The sequence below is a fragment of the Megascapheus bottae genome, chromosome 27 (assembly GCF_031878675.1).
Source record: "Megascapheus bottae isolate mThoBot1 chromosome 27, mThoBot2.hap1, whole genome shotgun sequence".
In the NCBI taxonomy this organism is placed as follows: Eukaryota; Metazoa; Chordata; class Mammalia; order Rodentia; family Geomyidae; genus Megascapheus; species Megascapheus bottae.
The window spans coordinates 4,189,607-4,202,272 of record NC_143535.1 but is presented as its reverse complement, the minus strand read 5'-3'; the positions used below and the strand labels follow the sequence as shown (position 1 = coordinate 4,202,272).

The window sequence follows — 12,666 nt, the reverse complement described above, 5'->3', positions numbered from 1 at the left end:
TCTTGGGTCCCTCTATGACCTGTTTTCAGGCAGCTTTGTAGTTCATCCTCCTCAGTTTCCCCCTTGCATTTCCTCTACCTCAAAAAAGAAGGTGGCAGGAATAGGATTGATGCTCTTGTTTCCAAAGGCTGGGAAGATGGAACTTTCCCCAAGGCTCACTTTACACAGTCGCTGTAGCTCAGCTTGTCGTGTGTCCCTTGTACATAGCTCTGACCACTAGGCCACACTTCCCAGTCCACTGGGGCAATTGTAAGTATCAGAGAAGGGAGGGAGGGTGGCAGTGGGTGGCTGGGAAAAGTCAGGTTTCTGGTTGGGTTAAATGGCCACCCTGGAAGACCCTGGTTTGCACTGGTGGTTGGCTGGTGCCCAGGAATGTTTCCCAGGACCTCATTCTTTATAAACTGATATCCCACTGGCCTCAACCAGTGCACCTCCTCCTCTCCACCCCTCCAGTAGCTGGGATTATAGATGTGAGCTACTGCCTCAGGCCCAGTATCCCGCAAACTGAGCTGCATTGTCAGCTCATCACAGCCCAGTCAGTCCCTCCCCCGCCCCCCGTCACCCTCTCTCAGCTGGAATCTAAGACGGCCTCCACACCGGGCCGCAGCTGCACCCTGCTCTGAGGTAGCCCCACTAGACGGTTGGTCCATGACCCAGAGCCTTTGCACCAGCTATACTCTGCCTTTTCTTTCAGACTAGCAGGGAAGAGGGCTGCCTGGTGGAGGAGGTGACCGCAGGACAGGTGGTGGCTATCTCTCACCTATGAGGAGGAGCGAGAGAGGTCAGTCTCAGAAGGAGTCTGAGTGTGGGGATCAGCTGATCTCTGGGAGCAGCTGCGCATGAACCCCGTCCCACCTCAAACCTTGGGTGTAAAATAGAGAGGCCAGTTCATTGATCTTTTGCCATAAGCTCATTTGAAATAAGCTTCTCTTACCTACAACTACTAAGACTCCATCCTGTGTAACAGTCAAGTGATGGGCAGGGAAGCTCAGGACTGAATCCCAGCTTCTTGGGAAGCAGAGATGGGAGGATTATAGTCCCAGACCAACCTGGGCAAAACGTCAGTGAACCCCCTCTCCACACCTGTGCCAGGTAAGACACGCATGCCTCTGTAGCTGAGGGAGGGCAAGGCCTAGGCTACAGAAGGCGAACAGGTGCGAGCCTGCTTGGCAAATACCCTAAAGCAAAGAGGCCTGAGGGCATGGCTTAAGTGGTAGAGCACCTGTCTAGTTAGCACAAGGCTGGGGGTTCAAACCCCAGTACTACCAGAAATTGCCAGCACAGGAAGTTTCATTAAGTTTCTAAATGGTTTTTGTTTTTTGGGGTTTTTTTTTTTGCCAGTCCTGGGCTTGAGCTCAGGGCCTGAACACTGTCCTTGGACTTTCTCAAGGCTAGAGCTCTACCACTTGAGCCTCAGCACCACTTCCGGCTTTTTTCTATGTATGTGGTACATACATAGAAATTGAACCCGGGTCTTCATGCATGCTAGGCAAGCACTTTAACCACTAGGCCAAACTCCCCGCCCCTCTAAATGGTTTTAAACATTGGTTTTTCTTGAGTAGAGTCTTTCTGGGTAACCCCAGAGAGCAAAGCGGTGGACGAGGGAGTGGAAGACGCTGGGGCCATGAACACGCTGCTCTCCCTCCAGTTCTTGTTTACCAGGCAGAAGTGAAAAATCCTGCTGGAACAGTTCTTGATTCAGCTTCCACCTCCCTCCCTCACCCAGAGAACTGCTCCCCAGGCAAACTCCCACCCCATGGCTGCCAAAGCCAGGTGAATCCTCCAGGCCTGCCAGGCAGGGCTCTTAGCTCAGCTGAGAAATGGGAAGGCAGGGGGCCTTCTGGGGGCCCACCCCCAGCTCCTGCAAGCCCCTTACCACTGACCTAGGGTTCACCGATACTAAGAACAGGGAGGTGGAGGTGGGGGAGGAGGGAGGGGAGGTGGAGGGAGGAGAGGAGAGGAGGGAGGGAGGTGGAGGTGGGAGAGGAGGGAGGGGAGGTGGCAGCTGTGTTTAGCAATGGACACCACCTCCATGCAGACCTGTGGGTTTCTCCCCTTCCCTTACTATTATGGTCTGATGGAATCCTACCCAGCATCCTGAGCCTCCCCAAGGATTGAGTGGTGCTGTGGTAGGACACTAATCTTGACCAAAAATTAACTCAGCAACAGTGCCCAGGCACACTGGAGGTGTGACTCAAGTGGTAGAATTCCAGTCATGAGCAATCAAGTGGAGTAAGGGCATTGTGTACTTAGTTCAAGCCCCAGTACAAGAAGTAAAATAAATAAAACAGTAAAATAGGGCTGGGAGTTTGGCCTAGTGGTAGAGTGCTTGCCTAGCATGCACGAAGACCCGGGTTCAATTCCTTGGTACCACATACTTAGAAAAAGCCAGAAGTGGTGCTGAGGCTCAAGTGGTAGAGTTCTAGCCTTGAGAAAAATCCAAGGACAGTGCTCAGGCCCTGAGCTTAAGCCCAGGACTGGAAAAAAAATAGTAAAATAAAATATGGCCAGGGCAGTGATGGAAAGGAACATTCTGATACCCAGAATCCAGGATGAAGGGATCCTCAGATCTCAGCCTCCTGAGTACCTTGGATTATAGGTGTGAGCCACCACCTCCCAGCTTTGGCTATATAAGTTTTATTGCATAAAAATTTACTGTGCTAGGCACTGGTGGCTCATGCCTGCAAACCTAGCTACTCAAGTAGCTGAGATCTGAAGACTGTGGTTCAAAGTCAGCTCAGGCAAGAAAGTCCACAAGACTGTATCTCTACTAAACTACAAAAAAGCCAAACGTGGAGTTGTGGCCCATATGGTAGCGCACTGACCTTGAGAAAAAAGAAAACAAAAAAGCTCAGAGACAGCGCCCAGTCTTTGAGTTCAAGCCCCAGTTCTAGTATACACACACACACACACACACACACACACACACACACACACAGAAACAAAAAACACATAACAAAATTTACCATTTAGATCATTTCTAAGCATATAGTTCAATCTCCTTTATCTTTGATTTAGAGTATTGATTTGTAAAATTGCCTGCCAGGCTATTTCTTTATTCTGTTTATTTATCTTGTTGGTATTAGCCTTCTGCTTGGGTCTACAAGGATATTTCCTAATGCTGACTCTCTCCCAGGCATTTATGAATCGCTTTCTGCTTTCTGCCTTGAATCACTTTCAAATTCCATCACCATCTATTCCTCTTTGCCTAAGTCTAACTCACACTTTTTCTACATCAAACACCAGACTCAGTGATTTTCTTGGAACTGTTACAAAACTTATCAAAATTGGCGCCCTTGGTCTGGGAGTGTGGCCTAGTGGTAGAGTGCTTGCCTAGTATGCCTGAAGCCCTGAGTTTGATTCCTTTGTACCACATACACAGAAAAAGCTGGAAGTGGTGCTGTGGCTCAAGTGGCAGAGCACTAGCCTTGAGCAAAAGTGTTCAAGACAGTGCCCAGGCCCTGAGTACAAGCAAAAATATTTAATAAATGGGGTCCTTGCCTTGGCGTCTCTTAGGCGGGGTGACCCCATGCGGGTGTTTTCCCCTCTGAAGCTGGACTTCAGCATGGATCCTAAAAAGAATTCCTGACCACATCTGTCTCTCTTCTGTTGTTATTGTTGTTATTGTTGAACTGCAAGTGGCAGAAGAGGCTCTCACAGAGGGAGCCAGGGTTTGGAAGTGGGCTGTGTTCAGGTGGTACTAGTTCCAAAGTCTGGAGTTCATTTTTGTAGCTGTTTCTCAGCAAAACTTGGATCCATCCATCCCCTAGCCATCCAGCACCTGTCAGGAGCCAGCCCTCCTGCTGGGCCGTAAGAGGTCCACAGATGAAGATGATGATGATAACCCTGGCCTCAGGGACCTCCCAGTCTCAGGAGGGAAACTGAGGCTCCAACCACTGACTCTGGAAATGAGGGGAAACACTTAAGAGCCACAGATGAGAGACAAGCAGATTCGGAGGGAGTGAGCGTTTGTTTTAGAGTTGGTGTTAAAAGGACATGTCGGTGTGTTCTAGGTAGAGAAGGAAGAAAAGGAAGGGAATTCTGCTCAGAAAGAACAGCACGTGTGGACCAGGCCCCATGGCCTAGAGTGTCTGAAGCCCAGATCTGAGACTTCCCAGTGGAAATAACAGCAGCAGCAGCAGTAATATTAGTGTTTTATTATGGAGAAGACTGAGGCTGCAGCAAGTTCCTGCCTTGACCGAAGGTCGGCAGCTTGACAGACCTCAGGCCTGAGGCTAGCTCTCTGACACCAGTGGGACTTCCCAAGTAGTCCCTGCCTCCCCACCTTGAAGGGGTGGCCGGCATCTTAAGGGGTAGAAAGAATCCATATTGGGCCATGGTAGCTATTATCTTTCCTCTTTTCTATGCAAAACAGAGCCCTCACCTTGCTCTCCCTTCAAGGGGACCATGGAGATGGCTGCTGAGCCCTGGGGAGCCAGTCGTACCTGAGTTCCCAGGTACCACCATCTTCCTGGAGGCCAGGTGGGGAGCCAGGGAGAAGTCTAGAGTGGGACCAGCAGGGCAGTGGAACTGGCCGTGAGCTGGCTCCTTCCATCACAGTCAACGTGTCGCCAGATGGGAGCACAAACGTTTCTCAGGCCGCAGGCCTGGGTCTCTATCTCAGCCTAGACTCCCACAGACTTTGAACTCCTTGCCTCCAAGGAGTTTACTTTTCCCATAATATCTGAGATGGCAGGCCTATATCACTGTAGCCAGGTTTTTTGTTGTTGTTGTTGTTTTGGTGTGGGGGTGTCATGGGGCTTGAACTCAGGGCCTGGGTGCTGTCCCTGAGTAGTTTTGCTCAAGGCAAGCTCTCTACCACTTTGAGGCACAGAGCCACTTCTGGTTTTCTGGTGGTCAATTGGACATCAGAGTCTCACAGCCTTTCCTGCCTGGGCTGGCTTTGAACCCTGATCCTCAGATCTCAGCCTCCTGAGTTGGAGGATTACAGATGGGAGCCACCAGCATCCAGCTTGTGCCCGGCTTTTTAAGAATACTTTTCTGGGGCTGGGAGTTTGGCCTAGTGGTTAAAGTGCTTGCCTAGCATGCAGGAAGACCCGGGTTCGAGTCCTTGGTACCACATATATAGAAAAAAGCCGGAAGTGGTGCTGAGGCTCAAGTGGTAGAGCTCTAGCCTTGAGAAAGTCCAAGGACAGTGCTCAGGCCCTGAGCTCAAGCCCAGGACTGGCAAAAAAAAAAAAAGAATACTTTTCTGGACTGGACTAGAATGTGATCCTCTGGATCTCAGCCTCCCACACAGCTCGAGTGGCAGGAGTGGGTGCTTCACTGAATCCTCCAGTTGGTTAGAAAGGAATCTTAGCAACTTTTTGCTTGCCCTGGCCTCCAACTACAGTCTTCCCAGTGTCAGCCTCCCAGCATAGCTAGAATTGCAGGCATGAGCCACGATGCCCAAAACTTTAGACTTTTCCTAGACTAAAAATGTCTTTGTCAAAGAGGCTCAGCGGCAAGGTGAAATGAATAGAAATGAGGGAGACAGATCAGTCACCTGGGTATCTGACGACATTTAGGTATGCTTTCCTCTGGAGGGCTGGGCTAGCGGCAACTGGCCTCCAACCTGCTGTCCCTGAGAAGTGTAGCGGCTGTCACTGGGGGTGCAACCTGGAGTTCCCCCTTGTGGGAGTGGCAGGCTCTGTCTCAGAAGACTATGCCTGGCTGTGTGACCATGAGCAGGCAACTCCCTGGCTGTCCCATCTCCTGGGAGGAGGCTTTCCCAAGAGATTTCCAGGATGCAGAGTGAGCAGGGATATCCCCTAGGTCAGGGAAATCGCTAGTTCCTCTCAACATTCTGTTTTTCCTCTGTCCGTCTCCCTCTTCTGATCCCACCAGCAACTCATATGTGCCTTTTTGTTCTCTCTTCCAGGAAGCGATCGAAATGGCCTGGATTTCAATAGACAGGTAAGAACTTGAGTCAGAAGAAAACATTTATCCTATTAACTATCAAAAAGACCAAAGTGGCACTGTGAGCTCAAATAAGTGAGAGCTAGCCTTGAGCAAAAAAATTCACCCAGCCCTTGAGTTCAAGCCTCAGTACCAGCACACACACACACACACACACACACACACACACACACCCCTTACTGAATTATTAGAAGGCAATCCCTTTGTGGTTTCCTGGATCTGTGTGAAAAAAAATCATGCCCAGCAAAGATGGGAAGAGTTCTTTTTTCTTGGAGCTCAGGATGGGCTTCAAGGAGAAGGTGGTATCTGAGGGTAGCTTTGAAGGAAGATTAGGTAGCAAAGAAGACACAGAAGTGAAAGGCTGCTCCAAGTGGAGGGCCTAGGATGGGGCTGGAAATGAAAGCCAGGCATGTGTCAGGTGCACTCTTTTCCTCCTTGCTCTCAGCCCTGGGACATCCTTAAATCAGAAAGAACAGTCATAATGTGGGGTCCTAGATTTCCCTGGCCTCTCAGGAAGCCTGGGAAACTCGCCAGTGAACGTAGGTCTGTCTTCCAGACCCACAACAGAGATAAGCTCCATGAAAGAGAGACCTGGGCTCGTTGTACCGAAGAACCTCGAGCCAGTGCCGCTGATCAAACTTTGGAACCAATAGCAAGAGAGGGAGGTGATGGATAGAGACATTTTTAAAACCAGCTTCTGGCACACAGTTGAAGTGGAAGACCCTCTGAGCAGGTTGACTGGCTGTGTAGCCTGGAGACTTCCAGGAGCCCCTGAGCAGGGTGGGATATAGGCTACACCGCAGGCTTTCTGCTGTGAGTGTTCAGAACACCCCCCCCCCCCCAGCCTGGGCCGCCTATCTCATTGTCGCAGGCTGGGAGGCTCAGGAAAGAGGTGTCCACATCAAATGGGACCATGTGGCCTATGTCATCAAGTAGAGCTTGTGAAGCCTTTGTGCTGAGCCCACTCTGCTGGGCAGACTGTAAGGAGGCCCCATAAGCCTTTTGGGGGTGTGTAGCCTTCCCACTGGTTGGAGTGGACCTAAGAAAACTTGTTTCCTTTGGATAAGCCTGGTGGGGCATGCCATCCACCCAACTCCAGGGAAATTTCTCATGACAGACAAGGATGGGTCCTGCAGGAAGGGGGTGTGTGTTTAGGGAAGGGCTTAGAGGAAGAGATCACCCCCTCACCCTCATTCCTGGAACTCTGCTTCATGGGTTGCCCCACATTGCCTCCTCCCTGCCTCTGTCTCTCTGAGGCCATCAGATTTCAAGCTCACCTTTGCCCAGCCCACCTTCAGGCCTGCAAGTGGACACCTGAGCCTCTGCTGGGCAACAGAGCCCCTGTGCTTCCAGCAGGGGAAGTCAACTGGCCTGGGACAGGTGCTTGGGCTCTTTCTCCCTGGTAAACCTTGCCACAAACCTAGGATGTAATTAAATGCCACTATTGCTGTTTTATAGATGAGGGAACTGCCTCCCAGGTGACCTTACCTTTTCAACAAACATTTGAGAGAATAAGTAACTAGAAAGTCACAAAGTTGGTTAGCTTGGCGGCAGGGGGAAGGATTTGAACCTGCATCTTTATGACACTAAAGCTCATTTTTCCCATGATGCCTTGCAGCAGCCTCCTCTGTGATCTCTCAGCTTCTGTGTTGGGGAGAGGCCTGGGAGCAGAGACTGAGGGTGATCTCACAGTGACTAAGTGCGAGGCAAAGGGAGGTGGAGGGGAGGAGGGGAGGAGACCGTAGTTGTGGAGACACAGCTTCTCCTCAGACACAACAAGAGCTGGCAGGCACAGAGGGCAGAGGAAGAGCCACTGCCCTTGGGGAGCCCCTTCGGGAAGCCCCTGGCTAGTAGGTACAGTGGGGAGCCGCCAGCTGGGCCTGGGTGAACAGCAAGTCCTGAAGTTCCATGAGCCAGCACTGTTGGCTCATCCGCCATTCTGCATTTCCATGTGTAACCCGTGGCTCTGGGGAGATAGCCTGAGCTGTCTGGGGGTCACTGTGGAGCCAGACCAGGAGACCCAGAAGCAGAGCTAGCAGAGCAGTAATACCCAGTTAAGAGGCAACTGGGAAAGGCAGGGTCCCTGGATGTAGGCTCAGAAGCCCTGGGTCCCTAGTCTGTGGGCCCCTTGCTAATCTCTCTCAGCCAAACCTCTTCACTCATTCATGAATGAACAAACAGGTTTAGCTATGGCAGACTCAGGTCCCTGCGGTCTGTGTGGTATGCCGTGGCCATGTCTGTGATGCCGTGTTGTGACTGATTTGTGGGGCTTTTTTTCTTGGAAGAGGAATGAGGAAGAGAGAGGATCACTAGAAAGCTAGAAAATAAGGGAAAGCTGCTTCCAGGGGACCCTCCCAGCCTTTGGGATCTTGTATGATCCAGTGAAGAGACTCATTTGACACGTTGAGGCACCATCAGAAGGACCCAGTGGGACACACCTAAGGCCAGCTGTCCATCTTTCACACACACGCACACACACAAACAGACTGAAGACTTACGATTAAAGTTTATGATTAAGTAGACTTATGATTAAAGATTAATCACCCTCACACATGTCCAAGAGCATCTGAAAATAATACAGAAGTTTTTGGGCACATGAACAAGTGTTTCGTGTTTGATTCTGTCTCCTGCAGTACATACAGGTGGAACCTCCTAATAATTAAGTCAGGCAGAAAAACCACCCCATGGGGTTCAGAAAATGTACCCCCTTTGGTGAGAATAGCCAGTCCCACGACATGCTACTTTTGCCAGGAGTACAGACAGATATAAGACTGGCTGCAGACAGCATTGAGACGTGGGGTCTCCGGAGCCCTGCCTTTGCCTCTGGGAGCTTGTCTGGTGTTCATGCAGAAAAGAGGGCCTGGAAAGTTCCTTAAAAGGTCAGCATAGGGAGTGTGCAAACCAGAGCCACCCGCGTAGCAATGAACTGGCCTGACTGGTGATGGCTAGCTACCTAGGTGTGGAGCAGAATTTCCAGGCAGGAGATAATTTGGCGAGATTAAATAGCTCCCTGATCCAAAGTGATTTCTTCACTGTGGGTCATATATATATGGTAATGTCATACTACCTGAAGTCTGACTGTGTGCTAGCACTGAGTACAAATATTTTATGTACATTATTTCTTTTAATACTTACAGAGTTACTCTGTGAGGTGCCCGGTAGCATCCCCAGTCTATTAGATGAGGAAACAGAGGCAATGAGTTAAGGGATTTACCCACAATTCCACTCTCCATAAACTGGGCCTGTCGGCCTGCTAGCTCCATAGGTCCAGCCTCCCCCTGCAGTGAGATACTGAGATTAAGTCACACCTGTCTGTGTGCCTCAGCTTTCTCATCCCAAACAAAAACCATCAGAGTATCTACCTCCTGGGATATTGTAAGAAGAAAAAGAAGGAGAATATAAAGCCAGGTCCTGGTGATGTAAACCTATAATCTTAACCACTCAAGAGGCTGATATCTGGAGGATTAAAGTTTGAGGTCAGTCATAGGCATAGTCCATGAGACTCTGTCTCCAAAAGAATCAGCAAAATCCAGGGCTAGAAGCATGGCTCCAGTAGTAGAGTGCCATTTACGTGAGCAAGCTAAGCAAGCATGAGGGCCTGAGTTTAAATGCCTGGAACTGGCAAAAACAAACAAAAACATTGAATACAGTTAAGACCTATGGATGACTTAGAACAGTCTCAGGCTTATAGAAATCTCAGTCCTGGGGCTGGGAGTTTGGCCTAGTGGTAGCACTTTACCTAGTGCCTAGCATGCACGAAGACCCAGGTTTGATTCCTCAGTACCACATACATAGAAAAAGCCAGAAGTGGTGCTGTGACTCAAGTGGTAGAGCCCTAGCCTTGAGAAAATCCAGGGAGAGTGCTCAGACCCTGAGCTCATGCCCAGGACTGGCAAAAAAAAAAGAAAAGAAAAGAAAAGAAAAGAAAAGAAAAGAAATCTCAGTCCTTAATACTTCCCGAAGAAGGGCATGTCAGGCCTTGATCTCCCTCCTCTCCCTATGGCAGCACTTTAGCCAGGCTTGGAGCAATGATAAGAATAATAATAGGAATTTGCTTTCTCCTCTTTTACTCTCCATGCTTGGTGCATTAAGCCTGAGGATGGGCCGTCAGCCATTTCCTACTTTTAGCCGGGGCAGCAGCCCCCATTTCATGGTACAATTAGGGTTAGGGTAAGATCCTGTTTAGTGAGCAGTACAGTAGGGAGAAGCAGGACGGAACGGAGCAGCTGTCTGGATATTTGGAGTCCCCCCCCGCCCCCGGGCCTTTGATGCTTTCTTTACAGACAGTTCCAGGCACAACCTCATCCAGAAGGGCTCGGGACATTGCTAGTTAGTTCAGGCTCCAGGATGGACCTGAGCTCCTGGAAACATTCCGTAATGTTCCTCTCAGGTGTAGGGAGGGAAGCAGAAAGGATGACAGAGGCAAAGGAGGGTGTTTAGGCCTCTTCCCGAATCCTCTGGGCATGCAGGAGTGGGCCGTGTTGGGAGATGTCAGAGTTTGTAGCTGGTGGATGCAGATGCTGGCTGGGGCTAAACAGGCAGCGCTCCCCTTCACGTGGGAAGAGCTGGGGTCTGCTCAGGACACCGGGATTGCTCCCAAGATTGGGTCTTTAGTTTATGATCAGCTGCAGGCTGAACTCTTTACAATTAATAGCTCATGAAGCCCTAATAACACTAGAGATGTACGTTTTCCAATTTTTAATGTACAAATGAGGAAACTGAGGCTGCTTAGAGTTCAAATGGAAGTTAATTGCACACCAGACATTTCATAGATTCGTGCCTGTCTGTCTGTCTGTCTGTCTATCAATCGTGGGGCTCAAACTCTGGGCCTGGGTACTATCCCTGAGCTCTTCAGTTCAAGGCTACAGCCACAGTGCCACTTCCAGTTTTCTATGGTTAATTGGAGATAAGAGTCTCACAGACTTTAATGCCAGGGCTGATTTTGAATTGTGATCCACAGACCTCAGCCTCCTGAGTAGCTAGGATGACAGGCATGAGCCACCGTGCCCAGCTAAGTTTGGTTTTGAGACAGAGTCTTATGACGCAGTGTCAGCTGGCTTTGAACTCCCAGTGTACTCCAGACTGGCCTGGAACTGACGATCCTCCTGCCTATACCTTCCTGGCCCACAGGGATTACAGACACACACCACACCCAGCTAGGCTGTATCTTACTTGATATTACTGAATCCTTACAACAGCTGGGTGAGGTAAGCATTATTATTCCCCTTGGACTGTTGGGGAAACTATAGCTCAGAGAGATTAAGTAACCTGCTAAAGGTGGAGCTCTGAGGTAAGACAGACCTGTCGGACTTTCCACCATGCCCACTGCCTCTGAGAAGGAGAAGAGCATCAGAGGAAGGAGGCGGCCCACAGATGAGACACTACCCAGGGCCCCTCATTTGATGTGTCAAGTACTTTTCCATGTTTCCCCAACCTTCTGGCTCACACCCTCCAACTCCTGCAGACCTCCCACCGCTGGGCTGGGGAAGGCGGAGATGGTATCTGCGGCTGGGGAGGGCTGCCAGGTGAAGGGTGGGGTAGAGAAGAGTTCCCACCCCAGGAGGGCTCCCCAGGCCTGCCCTGGGAGCAGCCTCCTCCCAGCGCTGTGCGTGAGAAGGAGGTGCAGGAGGGGAGCCCGGCTTGCACATGTGCATACCTGCAGACCAGGGGCAGCCCCAGGCACGGGGACTGGACTTCCCTGAGAATTACAGCTGCAGCGGAACATGAACTTTGCCCACTGCAGTCCTGCAAGGAAGAACAGTTATGGCGGAGGACCTCAGGGCTCTAGGGCTGAGCCTGCCAACATATTTCCTTCCCTGCTCCCTCCTAGGCCATTTTTTCTTTTTCTCTTCTCTTCTCTTCCCTTCCCTTCCCTTCCCTTCCCTTCCTTTCCCTTCCCCTCCCTTCCTTCCTTCCTTCCTTCCTTCCTTCCTTCCTTCCTTCCTTCCTTCCTTCTGCCAGACCTTGGGATTTCCTCAAGGCTAGTGCTCTACCACTTGAGCCGCAGTACCATTTCTGACTTTTCTGGTACTCAGGTGTTCATGCATGCTAGGCAAGCACTCTACCACTAGGCAAACTCCTGGCCCCGAGGCCATTTTTCTTTTCCTGTCACTTTGCTTGACTTTTTTCTTTTTTTTTTTTTCCTTTCAAGATACCAGGTGGAAACTGGGGGAACGTGTGCTTATTAGGCCCACGGCTCCCCGCTGAGCCACACCAGCCCTGTTTTTCACTGGTTACTTTTAGGGTAGATCTCAATTCCTATACCTGTACCTCACTGCATCCCTGGGGTTGCAGGCCAGCACCATGGCATCCAGTTATGAGTAGAGAGGGGATCTCACAAACCGTTTTTCCTTGGCTAGCCTTGAACCTTGATCCTCCTATTCTCAGCCTTCCAAGTAGCTAGGATTTTAAGTCTTGGCCATTGACACCCGGTTGTTTCGCCCAACAATTTACAGAGGACTTCTTTAAGCTAATAAGATTTTCCTATCATAAGACCTGAATTATCATTCTCATTGGACCTTAGGAGGAGCTTGAAGAAGAGGCTCAAATGGTGAAGTGACTTATAAATAGGTGACAAAATAGGGAGTTCATGCACTCAGCTCTACTGTTTACTGATGACACGCCTGGTGGTCAATCCTGGCCCCTCATCTCCAGCTCCAACTTGTTTCATTCGTCTTGCTACCCGCAAGGCTCCTGTAGCCCACTGGGCCTCGGCTGCTTCTGTCCAGGTCAAATGTGGGACTTCCC

At 50.3% G+C, this 12,666-nt stretch overlaps 1 protein-coding gene across 1 annotated transcript in view; it reads left to right on the top strand.

Annotated features, from left to right (window-relative positions):
* Pou2f3 (POU class 2 homeobox 3) overlaps nt 1-12,666 on the top strand; it is a 53,394-nt gene that overhangs the window by 15,250 nt on the left and 25,478 nt on the right. Inside the window, exon 3 of the mRNA XM_090319789.1 lies at nt 5,882-5,916. Within this exon, the coding sequence (XP_090175915.1) occupies nt 5,882-5,916 (35 nt within the window). The remainder of the gene's footprint in view (nt 1-5,881; nt 5,917-12,666) is intronic.